Below are 24,442 nucleotides of genomic sequence, written 5' to 3' on the forward strand. Positions count from 1 at the left end.
GTCCAGAACTCAGCTGGATTCTGGCAGTGTGGAAAGAAGAAAGAGAAGGCTATTGATACACAGAGGGGGACGGGGGCAGAGGGTGAAGGAGAGAGGAAGGGATGAGGAGAGAGAGAGAGAGAGAGAGAGAGAGAGAGAGAGAGAGAGAGAGAGAGAGAGAAAGTGTTCCAAACTACTATTGGGTAAAGAACAAGAAAATAAGAGAGAAAAGACTAGATTTAGTGATTTGTGACTGGGAAATTCTACCCATGGTTTGTCAGAAAAATTAAATTGAATACTAAACCTTAATGTGCTTATATCTGACAGACTTAACAGGAAATTTTATTTTTATTAGCTGTTTTGTTTTTGAAGTGCATACCAGTGTCCCACTGGGACATTTGTAAACCCCTAGCACAAATTTACAGCCATCAACAGATGTCTGCTGGAGACTTTTTACCAAATGTCCATTTCCACAGTGCAAAGAATAACTCTGTTGTTAGTGTGAGAAGCCTGGGCTGTGGTGTGTTTGAAAAGGTCCCTGGAAGAGTCTCACAGCAGCCAGGGCAGGGAGTCCTGGCTGGAGGATGGAGACAGGATGCCAATGGCAGAAAGGAGGAAAGGATGACAAGGAGGGCAGCTGAGCCACAGGGGACAGTGTCCTAGGTTACAAAAGTCCATAACCTCCTGTGTCCTAAAATGAAGTGACAGGCACGGTGGGCCATGATGTAGGGATTCCTGAAATTCATCGTTAAACTTCTTCAGAGGCTGACATCTGGGAAAGCTTGGGAAGTTGCAGTCCCTGAGTTCTAACCCTGTCTCCAACCTCTACACCATAACCAGGCCTCATAATCCTCAGTGGTCTCACTGTGTAGACCTAGGTTGGTCTGAAATCACAGTCTTCTTGCCCCCTGGTGCCTGAGGTTGCTGGTTTGTGCCTCCGTGCCCAGACCTGACTGTTTTTTTAAAATAGGCTGTTATGTAGAATTCATTATGGAGAAGAAACCAACATGAGTTCCAGTAGGTTATATGTATACACACATATGCATGTGTTTGTATGTACACATGTGTAAAGCACTCATCTTGCACACTCACCGTTCTTGGCACTGTGCTACATAGGGCATCTCTATAAAAGTTTTTTTTTTTTAATATCACACCTCTTGCCCTCCCTTTCTCCCCTCCCTTTCTATAAGTTCCCATTCTTCCTGTAGGCAAATTCTTATACTTTTTATATTGCTTTCTTAATTTATCTTAAAAAATATAAACAGCAAAAATATAAAATTGTATAAAATAATGGAATATGATGTAATACATGTATATATTTAATAATTTTAAAGTCAGTTAAACATATATTACTGTATTTATGACTATTATTTATAATTTATAACTTCAAGGTGCTTCTAGAGTCTTGAAATACATAGTACACAGCTGTTTTTACAGTTTCCCTACTGTACAATAGCACAATGAGCAGACCTTCTCTGTCCTCACCCAAACTTAGCACTCTTAACTTGATTCCTATTCTACTTTCTATACTTTTGTTTTTATTTATGGTAACTGCATACATCTGTGGGATGCTATGTAATATTTTAGCATGTGTCGTATGCAAGTTAGTGGACAGATCATGGGAACTGGCATCATGATCACCTCAGACATGTTTTATTTGTGCTGAAAATACTAAAAATAATTTCTCTCTCCTGTTTTAAAATATTCAAATACTGCTGCCTACCATTCTTACATAGGTCTCTGGAAATTATTTCAACTATCGGATTTCAGTCAAGTACTCAATAATCACCCACACTCAAACACCTACAGGAAAATCCACATGAACGCACGTGCGTGTGCGCACTCACACACACACACACACACACACACACACACACACACACACACACACATACACACACACACTTTCCAGGCTCTTGCAATCCCTACTATGTTCTCTGTGTTGTTTAAATCAGCTAGTTCAGGTCACAGGGCTGGATAGGTCAGTGCTTGAAGCAGCTACCAGGTCTCTGGTGCGTGGTGTCTCAAAGATGGTACCATCCATCAGCAGACTGAGTTGAGGAGGTAACATTGGTGGTCTGGGTACTTTTCAGGTAGTGCATCTGTGTGGTGACCCTGTTCCCCAAGCTTAGTTTAAGATCTGTAAGAGCTTCAGAATGGCTCTTCCAAAGCCAAATGTAACCTGTGTATATGACAGCAATAGGCTTTAGGAACTGCCTGTTTATCCGTTTCCAGCAGAGTAAATTCTTCCCAGTTTCTGGAATGATCTAAAGAGACTGAATAATAAATAGACACTGTATGCTTAAGTGTCTTCCAGCTCTTTTAATGACACCATAATACATTTTATACACTTATTAAATATCTTTATTTAAATAATACTTAAATATAATGCAGACATCTACTAGAGAGGCCATAGTCTAAAAGGTAAACAACAACTGTTGATTAGGACAAAGGTGTTGCAATTAACTTATCAGTGTGGCCTAGGGTACCAATACCTGACACAGTGAGATTATAGTGTATGTTAAAGCCACAACCACTATGCTGGGCAGAATCTAAACTACTCTAATCCTATGGCCTCAAAACCTACATATATATGCCAATAACTTGCCAATTTGATGACTCCTGAGGCGGCTTCTTTCCCAACTGTCAACTGTCCTGCTACCAGCTCTTCCAACCTCCTCTTGGAAGCCCTGCCTTCTACTTCCTGCCCTTCTGCCCAGCTGATTGGCCAAACAGTGCTTTATTGGCAACTACTATATCCACTCAAGGCATTCCTCCACATAAGTGAGTATGAGAAGCCTTGCATATTGTCAGTAGTATATCAAATGATACAGCAATTGTTATGAACAACTCTGGTTGCCAACTAGACTGTGTACAGGGATGCCCAGAGAGTTGGTCAATCACCCTCCTGGATAAGTTTGTGATGAGATTTTTAAGAGGACCATATATGGGCCAGTGAATTGAGCAGCTAAGATTCATTCTGAATGTAAACATTATCATGCACTGGGCTAAAGTCTTGCTGGAATGGAAAAACAGAAGGGGAAGAAGTACTCACCTGCATCCTTCCTGCGCTGGGAGGCACTGTTTCCTGTCATTGGCACCGAGGCGCATCAGACTGTCTTTGAATGAAGACTTACTCAAGCAATAGCATGGTAGCAGCCTTGGACCTTCTCCTTGATTGACAGGAGCTGCAATATTGGCCTCCCTGTCACTGATGTATTTAAGCTAAAACAGTCACCAATCCCCGCCTCTGCCCCTCGTGTTTGCAGATGACTATCATTGGATTTTCAACCTTGATGAATAAATCTATATCAGTTCTGTTTCTCAGAAGAACCATTGTTAGGTTTAAAAATAGATGGCACCAAGAAGATATGAATATGGAGAGATGATCTGAAGAGAAGGGAAATGGAGAGGAGGTGGGACCTGAGTGGGACTGGGCCATGAGGGTAGGGAGGGACAGAGTCACAGGGAGGGAGTGCAGGAGGGGGTCCTTAGGAGAAGTGCAAGAATAAAAGAGACAAAGTAAGGGGCAAAGTAAGAAAGAGATAAGGTGGCAGGTCAGGCCCCCTTTTGTAGTCTGGCACACAGCTAGTAGCAGGGGATGATGTCATAGGTTGCTAAGCAACCTAGAGGCAGGCTGCTTGCTAATATGCCAGCTACCATATTTGATGTGGCTGTACCCGAAACCTGTTAAGTTCCTCAAAAGTTGAACATGCAACCACCTGATGAGCCATCCACTCCATTCCTAGAGTTGACAAATCTCTTTTACAAAATAAGTATCCCAAATTTGAATGGTAGTCAAGGCCTCCTGCCTTAGTTTTTGTTTTTTGTTTTTTCATCACATTATACCTAAACTACTAACTTTGGATATAAAACATTCTCTGGAGAAGGTAGCTTACAGAATGACTAAAGAATCAACTTTTCTGTTCAGATTCTTTTTATTACCAGAACGTTAAGAATAAAATTTGATTAAATTTCTTGTCTCTAAAACATTGAGTCAACATCCACCTACCAAGACTCTTAGAGTCTGCAATTGCTTCCATTTGAGATATATCCTAAGGCTTATGGTTTAAGTCAGTGGTTTAAACAGAAACCCTCACAGGGACAAGGGGAATTTTTAGGTGCTTATCCACTCTCCCATCACCTATGAGTTACTAACCTTGCATCTTTCTAATGAACTTTGTTTCCTCCAATGGCCAGCCTTAGCACACAGAGATTAATCTTGGGATGGGACAGCAGCATCTGTGGAGAGGAATTTAAGAGAAGGACTTTAGGTTTGAATCCTAGACCTCCAGACCTAAGATCTGGTGCCTTTGCCAACTGAACCAACTTAAACTTCTGGTTTTCCTGTCACCAAGGCCACTCTTTAGCTAACATCTTTTCTTGTGTAACAACAGGCAGACTTAATTGGACTGACAAAGGGCTTCTGGCTTGTTTACTCAAAAGACTTCCAATAGGCTAGGGGCTGAGTAGTGAAGCTTTAATCTGTCCTCTTTAGCTGAGAGAAAAGGGGTTCTCAGCCTCTTTTTTCCTTTGCAGCTAGTTCATACAACAATTTGCTGGAAGCCAGGAACTTGACTACCTGAGCCCAGAAGAAATTCCAGGCAGTTCATCTTTATGTATCTGGTCTGCAGAGCATATCCAGTTTTTCCTACTGGCTCAAGGCAGAGAGAGGTGCCCAGGCTTTGGAGAGAGGACTGGGCAGCAATCAAAGCTAATTGCTTGGCACTAGGACTTAAATGGCTGATAGAGGAGTGGGGCTTGTTAACCGTTTGTGAACCAAAGAGAAAAAGGAAGGAAAAGAAAGGAGGTCTCACACATACACATTCACTCAAAAATGAATGAAGCAAGAAGTTCCAAGAACAAATTCCCTCAAATTTGCTTATGATAGTGTTGATTTCAGCTAGCACATCCCCTGTAGAAACTGCAGCAAGTCCAGGCTGCCCGTGGGGAAAACACTTTCCTGACCAGCTGCTTTGGCCTTTTCCATTCTATCTGCCTATAAATACACATAGACAAACAATCAGACATATAGACCTGTACATATTCATACACATATTCAATGGATTAATCAAAACAAATTAACATGCATTCATGTAACATGTGCAAAAAAGCACCAGACCGAATAACATATTTATGTGCAAACATATCTATATACATACATAATCACAACTCATGAAGCGAATTACAGTAAATGCCACCACCCTCCCCTACTCCTCAGAAAAGAGGAACTCCCCTTCCCATCCACACCAGCTCATCAAGTCACATCTGGACTGTGGATGTAGGTGTGTCCTCTTCCCACATGGCAGTCCTGCTAGGGCAGGGGAGTAATCAAAAAGCTAGCATCAGAGTCCTTATCAGAGACAGCACCTCTCCCATGCCCCTTACTAGAGGACCCCCATGAAGCCTGAGCTGCCCACTGGCTACATCTGTGTAGGGGCCTAGGTCCAGTCCATGCATGGTCCTTGGTTGGTGCCTCAGTCTCAGCAAGCCCCTCTGGGCTAGTAGGTTCTGTTGATCTTCTCACAGAGGTCCTGTCACTCCCAGGTCCATTGCAGTTATTTTACCAGTATGGCCTAATAATGCTTATTATTAAGCCTATAATTATTATTATGACATTTTTTTTAACCCACTAGCAATCAATCAAGACACACAGACACCTGTTATATTTTAAAATAGCCTAAGTTAACCTGGGGCAGATATTAATCACCTAATCTACTTCTCATAGTGGGGCAGGTATGGGATACCTACCCCAATCCTCTGCCATCTGCTTCTAATAATTTCTATCAAGCTACCTCCCATCCACAGTCGCAAATGCTTGCTAATTATCATCATCTGGGCCAAGTCTCCATCCACACTGGCCATGTGCTTCTCCTCCACCTAACCTAAGGATGCTTCAGCCTCCTTCTTCTCTCCTTTTCCCAGGTCTCTCTTCCTCCCAAGACTCTCTCTGTCTCCCCAAGCCCTGGAACCTTAACCACACCTATCCCATTTGCCCTGCCCAGGTGTGATGGCCTTTTGTTGGTCAAACAGGTTAAGTACTGGTGGGGCAGAGACCGCAAGCAAGCAGTAATTAACATCAAAATACATCAGACCAACCTCCAACACGGGCCCCTTTTCCTTCCCCCCACGTTTTATAAGACTCCCTACACATCGCCCAATGTTTGACTGTGAGTTTCAGCATCTGTTTCGAGTCATTGCAGGTGGAGCCTCTCAGAGGACAACTCTGCTAGGCTCCTGTCTGCAAACATAGCAGAGTATTATTGTTAATAGTGTCTAGGGGTTGGCTTTCTCTCATGAGGTGGTTCTTGCATCAGGCTAGGCATTGGTTGGACATTCCCTAAATCTCTGCTCTATCTTTATCCCTGCACATCTTGTAGACAGGGTAAATTTCAGGTCAAAGTTTTTGTGGGTGGGCTGGTGTTCCCCTCCCTCTACTAAGACTCTTGTCTAGTTAGAGAGTGTCCTCTTCAGACACAATGGCCCTGCTACAGAGCGGAGCCAGAAAAAGTGCTTTAACACCGAAAAAAATGCAGAGCCAAGAAGTGCTTACACCGGATGACCTTGGCGCCACAGATGGCCTATCTAAGGTCCGCACTGTTCTTTGAAAAAAAATACTTAAAAGGTAGACAAGCTCACAGCTGCAACCAGAGATAGCATTATCTCATAGCACCCGCCCCCTGCCTCCCCCCCCCCCCCCCCCCGAGAGATTACTAAGAAACACACTTCCCTGAGCAAGTGGTTGAAAAAGGAGAGCAAAGGAAGTTAAACCGTTTGGATGTTAGACCCCCTTATGTTAATTTATAAAAAGTTAGAAAGCTCTGCCAGAGTGCCCCTCATATTCTCCCCGGAACCTACTCTGACCTAGGTTTCCGGCTTGTCACAGAGATGCCCCTGCCCACAGTTTCTCTTTTCTATGAAGGTCATCTGTCCCCCCACTCCTGTTCCCCCCAGGTCAGATCTCCACCCTCATATCTCTCTGCGCTCCCCTCATCTACTTTGTTTGATCGCTTCAACCATTACCTTTGTCTTTTCTATTTCCTCTTCTGAGTGACATTTGAACATCCTCCCTTGGGTCCTCCTTGTTACTTACCTCCTTTGGGTCTGTGCATTGTAGTATGTTTTTCCTGTAATATATGGCTATAAGTGAGTACATACCATGTGTGTCTTTATGGGTCTGAGTTACCTCACTCAAGGTAATCTTTTATAGTTCCATCCATTTGCCTGTAAATGGATTTGCTAAGTAGTACTCCATTGTGTAGATGCACCGCAGTTTCTTTATCCATTCTTCAATTGAGGGACATCTAGGTTGTTTCCAGATCCTGGCTATTATGACTAAAGCTGCTATGAACACAGCTGAGCAAATGTTCTTGTTGTACAGTGGGGCATCTTTTGAGTATATGCCCAGGAGTGGTATAGATGAGTAATGTGATAGAGCTAGCCCCAATTTTCTAAGAAAGCACCAGACTGATTTCCAATGTGGTTGTACAAGTCTGCACTACCACCAGCAATGGAGGAATATTCCCCTTTCTCCACATCCTCACCAGCATGTGCTGTCACTTGGGTTTTTGATCTTAGCCATTCTGAAAAGTGTAAGATGGAATCTCAAAGTCGTTTTGATTTGCATTTTCCTGATGGGTAAGAACCTTGACCATTTACTTAAGTGCTTCTTGGCCTTTTACAATACCTCTGCTAAGAATTTTCTGTTTAGCTCTATTCCCCATTTTTTAATTATGCTATTTTGTTGGGGGTTTTTTTGTTTTTGTTTTTGTTTTTGTTTTTGTTTTTGAGACAAGGTTTCTCTGTGTAGCCTTGACTGTCCTGGACTCACTTTGTAGACCAGGCTGGCCTCGAACTCACAGCGATCCGCCTGCCTCTGCCTCCCGAGTGCTGGGATTAAAGGCATGCGCCACTATGCCCGGCCCAATTATGCTATTTTGTTTGTTGGTGTTTAATGTTTTGAGTTCTTTATATATTTTGGATATTTGCTTTTTTTTTTTTTTTGGATGTAAGATTGGTGAAGATCTTTTCCTAATCTGTAGACTGTCATTTTGTTTTGTTGACAGTGTCTTTTGCCTTACTGAAGCTTTTCATTGTTAAGAGGTCCCATTCATTAATTGTTGATCTAAGAGCCTGAGAAGTTGGTGTTCTGCCCAGGAAGTTGTCTTCTGTGCCAATGAGTTCAAGGCTCACACTGAGTTGATCAAAGTTGTATTATATACATGAGTACATATAATTTTGTCCAGCTTCTAAGTAATTCAGTGACCAATCCAAAAAACAAAAACAAAGGATGTTATTTATATATATATTTGTATATATTATACATATATAAGCATATGTTTATTGTATATATACATATTATATATATACTTTTAATAATACCAAAATAAAACACTTTTGTATTAATTTAATATAAGATATGAAGAAGCCATAGCCTACATTATGTAAGTTTTACTGAAGTAAATTGCAGAAATATTAGCAGTCATCTCTCATGCTTGCTAGCAGAAAGCAGTTATTTGGATGGCAAGAGATTAGTCAGTACTGCAGTTACAGCAAGGCAGATTCCAGCCATGGAAAGCCTGGGTATAGATAGCAGGGCTGAGAGTTCTACAGCATTCATAGAACCTATTATGATACTGAAAGTTAAAGGCCCATTACAGACAGATTAGGACTGTCTGGGGGAAGGCTGACTATAGAATTAAATTATAGAATAAAGGATATTATGTTATTGATTTGAGATAACATTGGAACATCCAGGTAAATAAAGCTAATTATCTTAGTGGAACACAAGCGATCCCTGGAGTTCACACACTGTTTGAATTCTTCCTCTGGATGACAGACATGTGTTTTGGATTGTGAGAATATTTCAAATCTATCAACTTCTAATATATGCACTTTACTATACACAACATGTACACTAAGCACGAATGGTACTTTTTTTTTTCCCCAAATGTATTTTACTTTTGTGAGCAACAATCAAAATGCATTTGTGTTACTGCTTTTTTCAAATACTAAATAGAATCTTAACAAAACTTGCTCACCTTGGTGTATTCTTACACAACTTGCGAATCTGCAAAACCCTGACTAAAGAAACAAGTGGTTGCACAACTGAGTCTCGAGGTGCCCCAGGACTGAAAACAATTCACCTTCAGATTCTGAGATTTAGAAAGGGCTGAACAATATACACTGAAAGTCTCATGCCTAGCTTCCTGCATTGCTTAATTTAAATGAAACAGTATCCACCATTGCTGCAAATCTCCAAACATTTGAAGTCATATGTACACTCCGATGTTTTTCCAAAAAATGTTTGGCATCCTTGTGCTAACATTCTTTGTTGTCAGCTCTCCAGGTGTTGTCTGGTCTCCTAAAGTCTTATAATTCTTGGCTATTCACAGTGTTCGTAGTTCTGAAGTGTCCATCCTTCCATCCAACACTTTTTATGTAAATTTAATAGCATCTTCAGTTTCTGTTAATTTTTCTGGTAATTAATTAGTGATGGAGTAATAATGTTTGTTTAATCCATGAATTAACGCCTGTAGAAATGGCTTACGTGACCCAGATTTGAAGACATTTGTTTTGGTCTATGTCCTAAGCCTATTATACTGATCAACCTTGAAGGCATCCAATAACAACCTTTACTTTGACACCTGGAATAGGGTCCACACCCACTGCCACCACTCTCTCTGGTAAGGCTTGAAAGCTCTGCTGTGTTGACATCCAAACCAGAAGGCCAGCAACCAAAGCCAGAGTGACTGTGATACCAGCCAACAGCTACTGCAGGCATTCCTTGGGTGGTTCAACATAGCTAACATTTTGGCTTGGAAGGCTGCATCCACGGCTTCTATACCAACTCTTGTCCCTGACTGTGGCACAGCAAACATCCCATTCACACTGATGATGAAATCATCAAGTTCACCAAGCGTTAGATCCATAACTTCCATTGGAACTCCAGCTTTGCTATGTTTTAACATATTTACTAATGCCGAGAAAGATACAGACTTGTTCTGCGCTCTCTGTCCATGGCAGAAGGCTCTGTTGATGGACCCTGGCCCAGTCCAGGTTTACCTCTCCCAAATCTAAGAAGTCTGTCCACACTTCTGTTCAGTAAGTATAACCCTTAAGGTATTAAGCTTCACTTTGTTAATTTGACAAATTTCTTTCTTTTTTTCTTTTCCTTTTTTTTTTCTTTTGGTTTTTCAAGACAGGGTTTCTCTGTGTAGTCTTGACTATACTGGCAGGTGTGATTTTTCCCAAGACTTTTCTTCTTTGTCTCTCTGCCTCTCTGTTTCTCTCTTTGTCTCTGTTTCTCTGTCTCTCCCTCCTCTCTCTGTCCCCCCCACCTCTGTCTCTGCCTTCTCTGTCTGTCTCTCTGTCTCTCTCTGTCTCTGTCTCTCATTCTCCCTGCCTTGCAAGTGACATGGTGACAACAGTAGAAACTCCCACTTGCTGAGGCCCTGGGCTGTTGTATTTACATTTTCATTAAATTCTACAGTTTTTTACTTTTCTTTCTAGAGTTTTCCTTGACCCTGTTCTCATTCAGTAGAGTCTTGTTTAGTTCTCACAGGTTTGTGTGCTTCCTGTCAATTCTTTTGTCATTGAGCTCTGGCTTCATTCATTCCCTTTGTGTTCAGGATGTGTCTTATATTTTCCTAAACTTGTTGAGATTTGCTGTGTATCATGGTGTGTAGTAAATTTTGGAGAAAGTTCCGTGAGCTTCTGAGAAGAAAATAAGTTCTTTCAAGTTTGCGTGGGATTTTCTACAGCTTTCTGCTAAGTCCATTCGATTTATGATGTTACACTCCAGAATTTCTATTTTGCTTTTATATGGATGACCTGTCTATTGGTGACAAGGGAGCATCAAATCACCCCATATTTTCTTTAGGGTAATCTTTGGTTTAAGATCTAATACGATTTATTTTATGAGGTTGGGCACTTCCTTGTTTGGTGGATAAATGTTTGGAATTAGACTATCATTTCAATGGACTTGTATCTTAGGATGGCATGGTATATCCTTCACTATCTCTTCTAATTAATTTTGGTTTGAGGTTCTTTTTTATCAAATATTAAAATAGCTAAACCTGTTTATTTGTTTGTTCCATTTGCCCGGAATACTTTTTCCCATTATTTTATATTAAAATTAATGGTATCTATCATTTATGATGAAGTGTATTTTCTTAGAGGCAACAAAAACATGGCTCTTATTTTTTTAGTCCTCTGGATAAAGAGGAGACAGACATGGCCCAGAGGCAAATGGCAGTTTATAAAGGTAAAATGGGAAACTCTGCGTTAGGATGTGTTTAATTTTAATTGGGCATGTTAATTAGGTGAGCCATAGGGGGATTTTGGTTACTAGACTTCAATACTTTGATAGCTAGACCTTGGTAGTCAGATGGTGGCTGGCTTCAGGAATATAATCTAATGGTTTTTAGCCATTAGAAAAAATGAGAGAGAAGGGCAAGGCCTGCCAGTGCCATATGTTCAAATGGACTAGTTCCTTCACCTACAGTGTTACTTGTATGCACAAACCTTCAGCACTGACCACTCAGTATCTGGGCTCTCTTGCCCAGGGTAGACTATTTTTTCCACTCTCAGCATTAATTAGATGTCTGTAGCTTATCTAGGGTTGGGGGCGCATGAGTTTTCTCCTTTCCATATCATCATATCTCTTGGGTTGGTCCTTTTTTGGGTAGTGTTTAGGTTATCTATGCTGAAGAAGCATCATGAGTGTAGCTTCTCTGACATTTCTAGGAGGTGAAATCTCAGAGCAAACTTCCTGTTGCTCTGTGTCTTACAGCTTTTTCCACCTTCTTTTTTGCTATGACCTGTGAGCCTCATGTGGGTGCCAGAGTAGTATTGTTCTTAGTATACATCAGTTAGGGATTAGCGTTATGCTTTCACTTGTTCTCTGCGTTTGGATCTATTGTGATTTTTTTTGTAACGGTCTCCATCTGTTACAGGAGACATTTCTTTTTAAGGAGGCACAAGAACTATACTTATATGCTAGTATAAATGTAAATATGTAGTTAGGAGTTGTGCTGATTTAATCAAGCAGTGGTTGGAGGTTCTCCTAAATGATTCATGATTAATTAGCCCCAGGTAGTTGGCTAGATTTTCAGTACCAGGCATGATTTCCCTTTTGTTGAGCATGTCTTACATACAATTAGAGAGCTTTTGGTTACTGCCAAAGTGTGCACTATTGGACTCTTAGGAAGGCTGTACCATTGTTTATATTATTGATAGATTTTGGTCTTTTCAGAGTGCCCAGATTTCATGGATGGTTTGTTCTTGCTTTCTTTTTCTTTAGATTTAACATTTTTCTTTGATGGAACTATCCATTTCTTCTTCATCACATCTGTAATTTGTTTATGGAGCTTAACTCTGAGCTTTTTGTTTGAATTTCTGAGTTTTTCATTTTGAGTGTATTTCAGTTGGGCTTTTTAAAAAGCATTCTTTTTTATTATTAAATTCTACTTCCATATTTTGAATTGTTTTCATCATTTCATTAAACTCTTTGTGTTTTCCTGGACGTCATTAAGAGATTTGCTTATACCTTCTTTAAGGTCTTTGTACATATTCTTAATGTCTAGTTTGAATCTTTGTCTTGTGTTTCAACTAAAATCCCTTCCTCAGAACCTATTACAGCAGGGTTGGCAGCTCCTGGAGAGGCATTACCTTTTTGGTTGCTTATATGTGTAGTTTTGCCCTGGGATCTAGATATCTGTAGTCATGATGTTTACAGGTTTTCTTGATGTAGATATTTAGTCTCTTCTTTATTGGACAATCTTCTGTTGCCTCAGTTTGGGTCCTAACTAACTGTAACAGCTGTGGGGCTCTGTGGTGTGTGTGTGTGTGTGTGTGTGTGTGTGTGTGTGATTCTGTTGGCCTGTAGGGAGTCACAAAAGAATGGAGATGGGATAGAAGAAAATGCTGAAAGGGGTAGCAAGGATGAAGTGGAGGGACCTGCACCACAGGGCCAAGTCCTAGAGAGAAAGAAATAGGCTGGGAGGACGAACTCTGTGGACAGGAAGCAGCAGGTCTAATGGTGGTCTGTAGTGACCAGAGCGGAGGAAGGGAAGAAAGCTACAGAGAGTCCGTTTAAATCTCTATCAAGTGTAGTAGCTGTTGATCCCTGGTGAAGAGTTGTTCTGCAGGTTAACAGGGAGTAACAAAGAAATGGAGGTATGCTAGAAGAGTGGCTGAAAGGCCCTGTGGAGAAGAATTAGGCGGCCCCTGGATCTGAATCAGGAAGCCAAACCCCAAGGGGACAGTCACATTTTAAAATCCAACACAAAATGACTTGTAATTTACCATAATAGTAATCAGGAAGAATTGGTTTTGGTACTGGATATAGAAGAGCTACTGTTATGTGTATTACTTCCCAGTCATTATATTTCCATCTTGGAAGAGTGGGAGAGGGCTTGGTTTTATTAAATTCTAGTTCTTTGCCCAGTTATGTTTTTCTTATGGATATGTGCGAACAAAATCCAGCTAAGCTTATATATGGAATCAAAGCATGCATAATGACAGGGTCTTTACTTTTTCTGTTCATTTTGCATCTTGATCTGCCATCTTGTTTTATTTCCAATATTATTCTTGCAGTATCTGCCGACCAGAGAAATGAATTACTGAAATCTGCTGGGGCTTATGCACAATTTCCAACACTTGTAGGATTTCAGGACATGTTTAATATCCTTTTGACTAGAGCTAAATAGTCCTCTTTCTTTCCAAGTAGCCCCTAAGCATGTGAAGCCATAAAGCCATAGCTGGGACTGTATACATGTTTACCCTTTGACCTAACCACCTAGGTGAGAGAGGAAAAGACCAAGACATCACAGAAGCCGTTGTGTCCTAGAATGTAACAACCTCTTATGTGGTATGTCTCTCACCTTGTCCCATGAAGCTGCTGTCTGTCATTCATACAGAGGTCCATGTCATGATTCTTGGTGGCTAATTGTGGTTGGCTCTTTTAGCATATGTAATGTCGATATCTACAAATAGTTGTGCAGCAGGTATCGTCCATTAGTAGGAGAGTGGTCAAGCTTGGAGCTTGACTTTGGTGTTGTATGCAGAAACAGCACAGTGTTTACTCCTTCTCCTTTCTGTCATTCAAGAGCCTCCCCTTTGTTCTAATGGAGTTGTTACATTGTGGAGACATACACTGTAGTAGGGTGACCCAAATTAAATATTTCAGGCTCTTGTGCAAGGTCACATCTAACAGCAACTGCCCCCAGACGTAGCATTTTAGTCAGGGGTTCTATTACTGTGAAGAAACACCATGACCACAGCAACTCTTATAAAAGAAAACACTTCATTGGAGTTGGCTGGCAGTTTCAGAGGTTTTGTCCATTAATGTCATGGTGGGAAATATGGCCATGTGTTGTCAGACACAGTGCTGAAGGAGCTGAGAGTTCTACATCTTAATCAGCAAGCAGAAAAAAAAGACCGCTCCACTAGGCCTAGCTTAAACACAGGAGACCTCAAAGCCTGCCCACACAGCGACATACTTCCTCCAACAAGACCCCAACTGCTCCAACAAGGCCACACCTCTGAATACTATCACTCCCTAGGCACCAAGCACTTGAATACATGAGTCTGCGGGGGGGAGGGGGGTATTCCTATTCAAACCACCTCACTGAGTGATCATCCGATCACTTTAGTCTAACTGCCTTAAAAAAATTATGCCACTGAGACTTGAGGTAAATCCAAAATTTGAAGTAAGAACACTGAATTTTATGCCTATTTTTTCATAGCATTAGGTTAAAAGGGTCATCCAACTTTGTTAAATCCAAAGATCGTTCTTTATCCTAATTTTAATAGTGTCAACAACTTTCTGACACTTGGTCATTTAGTCCACATGTTCTCAGTGTGTTTATTTTAGGGCTTAGTGCAGAGGGTTAGTCATGAGACATAAAACACTGTGTACAGATAGGATAGAACCTTGCTATGTCTCCAATTTCCTTAGCTGTCACTGAGAAACAGGTACTGTTAGGTGAGTAATAGCCCTTTCATCCACCTAGTAGACTTTGTACTTTTGAAATAGTAAATCTTATATACAATCTGCTGGTTATAATTTTGACTCCTTTCTCGGATCCTATATATTTACCCTTTTCCAGAGGATTTAGTACCTTAATAATTATTCACAATGCACAATTTATATGTGATATTAACAATCAGTTAGTGATCCACATGTTGCACTCTTGTTCCAACTCAAGGCAAGGCAAGTCTGTAGCCATACTTTTTCTATATAGAGGGAGGGATTTTTAACCTACACAGGAGCACAATCTAATGAAATTGTATGACATAATGTAAAGGAATTGCCATTCAGAAACAAATAAAAGTGGAGGCTTTGGATGGATCACCAAGAATTAAGTAATCATTAATACGATTCCAGGACATTTGCTAGTAAAGGATTAGATCTTAATAACAGCTATGGAGATTCTAAACAAGTTTATTTATAACTTATAGGCAATTAGGAAAATCAGTATTAGTCATGTTAAGGTCTTCTAGCTAGAAGAATGTATTATATACATACTAGCAGGCGCTAATCAAATTGCATTTAAAATCATTTAAAAATAATTCAGAAACCATCTAAGTACCCTTTGGTGCTTTCTGTCTTAGCAGGTATTAAGTTAGGTTGAGAGTACTGTCCCATCCTGCTTCTTTAATGTAATCTTGAGACGTGTACACTCTTTATTTTGTCCTGTGTAAATGCTGTCTAGTTGTGCTTTATTTTCTCATAGGCCTGAGAGGAAGCAGTCATTAAATTTCTTGTTTTACTTCCAAGAAGGACATCTATAGCTTCAGAGAATGTTCTAGAATAACATGAGTTGCTAACTTTAGGGAGAGGAGTTACCTTTTGCTGATCATTTAATTTACAAAATATGTCCAGTCAAAGAAAGAGAACCAATGCACTGGCACCTACAGACAACTGTTTTAAAACCATATCCCCACTGACACTAAAGCAGCTGGAGAAAAACAGATCTATCTTTGACTTCTTTCCCACCACTCCCATAACTAAGGTGATGGTGTGGTGTGTCCTTTTTCTCAATACTATATTTAAATCAAATAAATAGCATTGAGGTCCCAGAGAACAATCAATAAGCTTATTCTGTACTGTCAAATGTCTCTGGGGTTCCCATGGGGAAAAACACCTGGGCATCTCAGGTCCATGGGAGCCTTCAGGCCATTTCCGTTCTTATGAGCATCTATCCCTCCTCACCATCAGGGGGAGCCTGCTTCCTAGTGTCTGCTCACATTGCAGGCAATTCATTCTCAAAGTGGCTCTCCTCCTTACAGAGGAGACATACTGTCTTTTGGGTTTTTGTTGTGGTGGTGGTTGTTGTTGCTGTTGTTTTTCTCTCTGTGGGTATGGACTATCTAGTCTCCAGCACCACAGGCAAAAAGTAGAGCTTCATTTCACATCATGTCTTGTGTGTTTCCTGCTGCTGAAAGTCTTGAAAACAACATTTTTTAAATATCAAAAAGGTTGATGCAAAAGGCATATTCTGGCTTTTTGTAATGTTTTTCACATGTCTAGACCAGTGTGTGTTATAAAGGCCAGGGTAACCACATGTACGTTTCCTGGGTCTTCGTGGTCTGAGTCTGTGTATCTCAGAAATGCCTGGCATATTATTTCCAATAAATGAGGAAGATCCTTGACAGGCATTTGTTGTGTCTCTTGTACTTTATAAAGACTCTTGTTAAAGGTTCCTTATCTTAAATTCTGTTGAAATGCTCCTGCAGTGATGTTCTAAACCACAAGAGTCACTGCTTCATTCATTCATAGGGTGTTATCAGGATCTCCTGAGTGAAGTCTGAGCAATTCTTCCCTTACTCTGTTAATGAGCCTTCTCTTCTCTTCCCGTGAGCATGCAATGCTATCTAGAAGTCAGTCCAGGACAGATGATGAAGAGTGGAGATAGGTCGGAACAGTTTGTTCGTGTGTGAGATTCTTTTCCTGGGGAGTTACTACCCTTCTGATTGTACTCTGATATAAACAGCTAGTTGCCTCTGACCATTCTCCCCTGCGGGATTCTGGCCTAATACAATTTTCCTACTTGGGTTGGCACCATGTCTGAATTGTGCTTCCTGTTATATCTGAGGAGGAGAAATACCATGAAAGCAATGGCAGAGTGGACTGACAGATAAGATGCCCAAATTAAAAGCAGAAAAACGAAGATGGAAATCTAGCTTACAGACAGATTCTGGGTAGAGGTCTTGTAATTATTCTAATTCCAAGAGAACATTCATTCAGTTGGCCTCATCTTTCTCTCAGAAGATGACAAAAGAAAGCATGGATGGCTGCATGTAGAAGAATGCAAATAGATCCATATTTATCATCTCAACTCCAGATGGATCGAAGACCTCTACGTAAAACAAATACACTGAACCTGACAGAAGAGAAAGTGGGCAACAGCCTTGAACTCATTGGCCCTGAAGAAGAAGACTTTTTGAACAGAACACCAATAGCTCGGAAACTAAGATCAAGAATTAATAAGTGGAACTTCATGAAAATGAAAGACTTCTGCAAGGCAAAGGACACTGTCATTCAGACAAAGCAGCAGCCTATAGAATGGGAAAAAATTTTAACAACTCCACATCCAATAAAGGACCAATGTCCTTTATTATATATATAAAGAACTCAAGAAACTAGATATCAAAAGGCCAAATAATCTCATTTAAAAATGAGATACAGATCTAAATAGTGAATTCTCAATTTAGGAAACTCGAATGGTTGAGAAACACTTAAAGGAATGTTCAAACTTGGTCATCAGAGAACTGACCTGTTGAAGCTGGTCCTCACCAAAAACAACCTTGCGATTTCATCTCACACCTGTCAGAATGTCTAACATCAATGACACAAGTGACAGCTCATGCTGGAGAAGGTAAAGAATAAGGGGAACACTCATCCATTGCTTGTAGGAGTGAAAACTTGTACAGCCACTGTGGAAATCAGTATGTTGGTTCCTCAGAAAGATTGGAATCAACCTACCTCAAGATCTAGCTATACCATTCTTGGCCATGTACCCAAAGGACACTTCATCCTACCACGGGGGCCACTTGCTCAACCATGTTCAATGGGGCTCTATTCCTAACAGTAAGAAATTAGAAACAATCTAGATGTCCCTCAATGGAAGAATGGATTTTTAAAAATGTAGTACATTCACACATTTGAGTATAACTGTGCTGTTTAAAAAAATGATATCATAAGATTGGCAGACAAATAAATGGAACTAGGAAAATAATTCTGAGTGGCATAAGCCAGACCTAAAAAGATAAATGTTGTATGCATTTGATTATATGTGGATAATAGCTGTTAAATAAATGATAGTAAAGCTACAGTATATGAACACAACCCTAATAAAGCCTACAAATAATTAGGGAGTCTGAGTCCCATCTGGTCTTCTCTTGTTACCAAGTGATGTTTCCAATGCCAGTAGTGGTTTATATTCAATTTCGTTGTTAGCCAAAAGGGTCCATGAAAATACCCAAATAACCTTGCCTCTGGCCAAGTTGCTCTCCACAAACTGATGGTAAGGCCTATTGCTGAAGACAACACCTACACGACTCAGTACTCGTACTCACTGAACTCTCACCCTACGGTTATAGTGTCTTCTTCTTTGCTGCAAGGAGAGAGAGAGAGAGAGAGAGAGAGAGAGAGAGAGAGAGAGAGAGAGAGAGAGAGAGAGAGAGAGAGAGGAAACAAGCCAGCCACAAAACCTCTGATCTACATACAATCTGTCCTGCTTACAAAATATGTGAGGGCAGTGGTGGCACAGAACTTTTGGGAGTGACTAACCAATGTCTGATTTGACTTAAAGTTCAATCCATGAGATTGAACGCATAACTGCACTGCTTTGATGACCAAAAACTAGAAAACAGATAGCCCAGAGACTGTGTAAAACAAGATACTACTGATTTTTTTTAAAAAAGTAATTGTAAAACGACTCACAATAATATTTTGCCATACTTATAAATTGGTGCCTTATTAAGCCACCATCAGAGAGGCTTCCTCCTGCAGCAGAGGAGAACAAGCCCAGAGACCCACAATCCCAACGTCATACACACGGAGAGAGCTTGGAACACACAGCTCTAAGTGGGATGTCTCCATCAAATTCCTCCCCTCAGAGCTCAGGGAACCTCACAGAAGAGGTGGAAGGAGTGGGAGAGCCAGAGGGACTGGAGGACACCAAAAGAACAAAGCCCTCTAAATCACCTGAGCAAAGGTCATATGAACTCACAGAGGCTGAAGCAGCATGCACAGGGCCTGCGTGGGTCGGCCTCAGCTCCTCAGCATATATAGTATAGCTTTCAGTTTAGCATCTTTATGGGACTCCTGAGTGTGGGAATGAACGGGGTCTCTATTTCTTGTGCCTTGCTTTGAGGGTTCTTTTCCTTCTGTTCTTTTGCCTTTTCCAACTTCAAATGTGATGGTGTGTTTATGTTCTATTTTTTTTGTCTTACTTATTATGTTGCTTATTACCTGTATTGGCTTGTACATCTCTGTGTTTCAGTGATAAAAATCAACTTGCTCATGGTGTATAATTTTTTGACGTATGTCTGTGATATGGAAGTATTTTGTTGAGCATTTTTGAGTCTATGCTCATCAGTAATACTGGCCTGTCGGTTTCTTTTTTTGTTGTGTCTTTGCCTGGCTTTGCTCTTAGAGTGATACTGGCTTCATAGATGAAATTTTTGTATGCTCTTTCTGCTTCAATTTTTCAGAAATATTTGTAAGAAGGATTTCCTTCTTTACATACTGTATATACTTTAAAATCTGGTATAAATTCATTTGTCTTTAATGTTCCTGCTTATTTGGTCTGGATTTTCTGCTTTATCTTAAAGCTCTGATATTCTGTCTTCTGCTTGGTTCATGCTACTTGTAAAGCTTTCGTTTGAATATTTTAGCTGAGTTATTTGGTGTTGCAGTCCCATCTTCATTTCAGCTTCCCTCCTCTGCTTGCATCTCTTCATTGAATTCTGTTCTCAAGTCCTAAGTCGATTTTCTCATTTCTGTCAGCCTTAGGTTTATGTTTTCTTGGGCATCCTTCAAGTGTTCACTTTCCTTAAATTCTTTCTCCTTAATTTCACTGAGCTGTTTCTTCGTGGTTTTAAACTCCTTGAATCCTTTGATAAAGATTATGATTGTTCTTTTAATTTTGTGTTCTGGGGTTCATCTATGTAAGATTCATTGGCAAACATTTCTATAGGACTGTAGGGTTTAGAGGCAAGATAATGGCTTAATAATTTATATTGTTAGTATTTTTGCAATGATATCTGGGAATGTGAACTTTTTTTTTCTTAGTCCTAATTCTGACTTGGACAGAGCAATTAGGGTATGCAAGGAGGATAGGCAAGCCAGTGCTTCCTAGAGTTTGGAAATGTCTTTGGTGGAATGAAGTCAGATGGGCCCAGAGGGGACTGGGCTTGTGTACAGGATGCGCTTCCAGGCACAAGCCTTGAGTGTGGGGGTAGACCTGGCTGGGTGGAAAGATTGGATGTGGCAATGGAAGGGCCTTGTGAGTTGGAGAATAGGAAGGGAGGGGGGGTCATAGCAGAAGCTTAGAGCTCAGTTGTGGTGCAGGCAGGGAAGGCCAGAACAGGCTGAGGCTCTGGTTGTGAGACCCAGGCTAGATGATCTGGCAGGCTCAGGCGAAGGCATAGATGGAGAGGTCAAGGAGCCTCTGGAGAAGGAGGTGGGAAGTCTGGTTGAGTGAAGAGGTTACATGCAGTGCCATCTGAGAAATGTTTTGATCATATATTTGTCTGCATATCTTTTGGGCATTTGTTTTTTTAATATCCATATTATTTATGAGTTCAGAATGATGTCATTGCTTCACTTGCCCAGTCTCTAGTTTTGGTTTTAGTGCTTCTCAAAAACACGTTAATTTCCCCCCTACATGCTTTCATGTTAATTGACTAAGTTCAATGGGGGAAAAGGCCTGTTTATTTCATTGACATTTAAGAAAGTACTTATAAATTATCATAGGATGAGCTGATATTTTAAAGATGTCCCATCACCCTAAGCAATGGCATGAAGTATTTTTCCAATTGCCCAAGAATACTTTGATGTTTTCCAGGACTTGCATTTTCACTCTTCAAATGAGATTTATATGCTGCCACTTAAGTACATTCCTTCTGTTGTCTTTATTGTCACTCTTAAAAGTCTGGGTCTACTTTTAATTATATCTTCCCATTGGCTATTTCTAGTACATACTAAGTAATTTAGTTTAGCAAATTAATTCCCTACCCAAATAGTGTACAGAAGTGCCACAGTTTGATTTTTTTAATTAAAAAGTTCATTTTTTTGAGAATTTTGTACATGTATATACAACAAAATATGGCCACATCTATCTCCTCTCTTCTGATTCTGGGAATGTTCCTCTCAAGGCCTTCCCTCATCCCTCATAGCTTCATGTCTTATGGGTTTGGTTTTTTTTCTTCCTCTCTTTTTACAACCCATTAAGTCTAGTTATTGCTGACCCCAGGTACATCAGTTTGGGCCAATCTAATGGAGCATGGGAAAACAATTAGTACCCACATCCTCCAAAGAGGATGATGTTTCCACCCCAGGCGACTACCTACTACCAATAGATCCTCAATATGTGGCGGGGTCAGGAGAGCATCTACACCAGCCACGCTGCAATTTTGACTTGCGTAGGCTTTCTTTTGGTAACAAGAGATGCTTTGACATCATGATGCCAGTATTGACTTTTCCCAGAAGGCAACACTCCCCAGTATGCCTCTATATCCTCTAGCTCTTACATTCTTCTTTCACCTCCCTGAGCTTTGGTAAGATGTATAGTATAGTACAGTATAGTACAGTACAGTATAGTACAGTACAGTATAGTATAGTACAGTATAGTACAGCATAACACAGTATGGTTGTCTCAGCCTTTTGACCAGTTGCTCATGTCTCCATTGACTGTTGACTACTACAAAGAGAAACCTGTCTGAACAAGAATAACCCATGCCTGTAGGTATAAACAAAAAAAAAATGTATAAGGCAATTTGACACCATGGTTGTGTAGCAAAATAGCAGTAGCATGTTCTGTGCGAGGGCCTCTGACCTCCACAGCTGTGGATCTTTGACCAGGATCACAGTACCAGACCTGAAATTCCTTCCCATGAGGCAGGCTTCGAATCCAGTCAGAAAGCAGTGGGTTACTTCCTAGGAGTCATGCCACTGTTACACCAGAAGACGCGTCGTGCCTGGAAGGCGAATATCGAGCTATGCAGGGTCAGAGCTGGCTTAGACCAGGGATGTCTTTTCTCTCCCATCAGCCTTCACAACACCTCCCAGCACTGTGAAGCTAAAGCCACTGGGGAGGATGTTTCCTGTTCCTAAGACTGATTTCCCTGTTTTATAAGCAAAGTGTGTAGTGTCTTTAGCAATGACTACTTAGTTGTTTTTGGATAATAAAAGGCAATGCCAATAGCTTGCAATATTTTTTTTTTGTAGATCTCTGACACCTCTGTGACCAATAACAAATAGAGAATTATCTCATGCCTTGTATTGGGATTAATGACCCACATCTTCTGGAGACACATTATTCCCCCATGCAGAGTAATCCCATTTAAACTTCCCCCTAAAAGTTGCATTTTGATGTTAGTTTACTAATTAGTGAATTTCCAGAAGGCTTTTATATACTATTAATTTGGCTACAGCACCACTGTACTCATCTCTCCTGCCCATCCGTTTCTGTATGCTCTGTGTTTTTAAATCGGCTGTTAACAGTAGGCTTCCATATACCTTTCACACGCCCTTTCTATTGGATTAGGGCTCCCCTCCATCCTCTGATTTGACTTTGAAATGTTTCCATTTATTGTCCTACTACACTGTTATATTTTCTGAGGAAAATGTAATCTTAAAACTTTATTTTTGTGTTTTTAATTTAAAAACTCTTGATAAATTCTCAAAAACGGTATTGGAGACAATTGTCATCCTTGCTTCTTTTCTTTCTTTTTTTATTGGTTTTTTTAAAAATTTAGAGTAAATGCCTTACCTAAAATGTTGATTAATAATGCATTTTTATGTGGTAGAAAAGGGTCCATCTAATTTGGATTTTAAATAAATTTTATTAGAAATTTATGAATTTATCAACCCTCTTCATAGCATTTATAGACATATCCATGTGATTCCTTTACTAAAATACTAATATAGGATGTACCTGTGGATTTCTTCCTAATATTTACTGAATCATGTAAGAGAACAAATAAATGATATTTAGTCATTAAATTTTTTATGTTTGTTTACTAGTATCTTACTCAGTAATACATGATGTGTTGTATCAAGTCTATTTGCGGGGAGAAGGAGAAGATAAGGTAAAGATTTATTGGAAAGTAGAAATTTTCTTTTTTCTCCTTTTTATTGAAAAAAAAAAAGATTTTTTCCTCACATACTATATCCTGATTGCAGTTTCAGCTCCTTCTACTCCTCCTAGTTCTTCCCCATCTCCCCTCCCATCTGCATCCACTCTTTTCTGTCTCTCATTAAAGAACAAATAGGCTTCTAAAGGATAATGATAAAATAAACTATAATAAGCTAACACATTGGAATTAGTTAAGACAAACAAAATGAAAAGGGCCCAAGAGAAGGCACAAGAAACAGATATAGATGCAGAGACTCGCTCATTTTCACCGTCAGGAATCCCATAAAAACAGTAAACTGGAAGCCATGATACATACCCAAATGGCCTGGTGCACATGCTATAGATGCTTCCACAGTCTCTGTGACCCCATATGAGCGTTGGTCACATTTATTTCGAAGGCCTTATGCTCTTGGTGTTCTCCGGCTCTTGCTTTCTTCCTGCTTCGTCTTCTGCAGGGTTCCCTGATTCTTAAAGGGAGGAAGTTTGCTGGCAGAGGCGTGCCCAGGGACCCAGGAGTGGAGACCATGCAACTTGCTTGACAAGAGTCAGAGCCTGAGATCTCCTCCAGATGAGCCTGCACGGACAGGAGTTGCATCGCCTGCCAAAGGTCCAATCCCTCCTGACCCCTGAGCTCATCAGTTGCTACGATGCCACCTGTGACTTTCACAATGGTGCTTTCATTCTGTTCTCCTCTCTCCTTATCTTGATGGACTCCCCTTCCCCTGTACTTGGTTCTCCAAAAATCACAGAAAGCTAGATATTCTGCCAAATTCAAGTAATAATACCTGGCCAGCAATGTGTGCTTAAGGATAAGAATGTCTCTGATGTGGAAGCAATATTAATTTGGGGAAAAAAATGTAAGAATTATCCCTTACTAAATTTTTCAATGGTTTATGATTTACAAATGGCCTATGAAAAGCATGAGGCATTCAGGAAAGAAATGTCCAGAGCTGAACCTTTGATTACGCCAAAGGGGGAAAAAAAAGTGCTTATGATTGGAACTTTAAAGAAAAAGCTTGGGTGGATTTGGAGGAGGGCATAAACCAATAACATAAACCATAAACAGGCATAAACCATAAACAGGGCATAAA

General features: G+C 40.3%; 2 protein-coding genes and 1 pseudogene across 4 annotated transcripts in view; 1 reads left to right on the forward strand and 2 right to left on the reverse strand.

The window, feature by feature from the left end:
- Positions 1-3,541, reverse strand: part of LOC311596929 (serine protease inhibitor Kazal-type 10-like) — a 16,393-nt gene extending 12,852 nt beyond the window's left edge. The window contains exon 1 of the mRNA XM_084780839.1: positions 3,035-3,541. Coding sequence (XP_084636965.1) covers positions 3,035-3,090 — 56 coding nt within the window. The 5' untranslated portion in view covers positions 3,091-3,541. The remainder of the gene's footprint in view (positions 1-3,034) is intronic.
- Positions 1,964-24,442, forward strand: part of SPINK13 (serine peptidase inhibitor Kazal type 13) — a 33,192-nt gene continuing 10,713 nt past the window's right edge. The window contains exon 1 of one of the 2 annotated variants that reach the window (XM_084780843.1): positions 1,964-2,763. The gene's annotated coding sequence lies outside the window, so the exon portion shown is untranslated. Of the gene's footprint in view, positions 2,764-23,886; positions 23,959-24,442 lie in introns of those variants that run through there. The other variant, XM_084780842.1, reaches the window with a different exon arrangement.
- LOC311595807 (26S proteasome non-ATPase regulatory subunit 14-like) lies at positions 9,365-9,950 on the reverse strand (annotated as a pseudogene). The gene has a single exon. The product of its transcript is annotated as a 26S proteasome non-ATPase regulatory subunit 14-like (transcript).

Source organism: Acomys minous (assembly GCF_964271855.1).
Source record: "Acomys minous genome assembly, chromosome: 4".
Lineage (NCBI taxonomy): Eukaryota > Metazoa > Chordata > Mammalia > Rodentia > Muridae > Acomys > Acomys minous.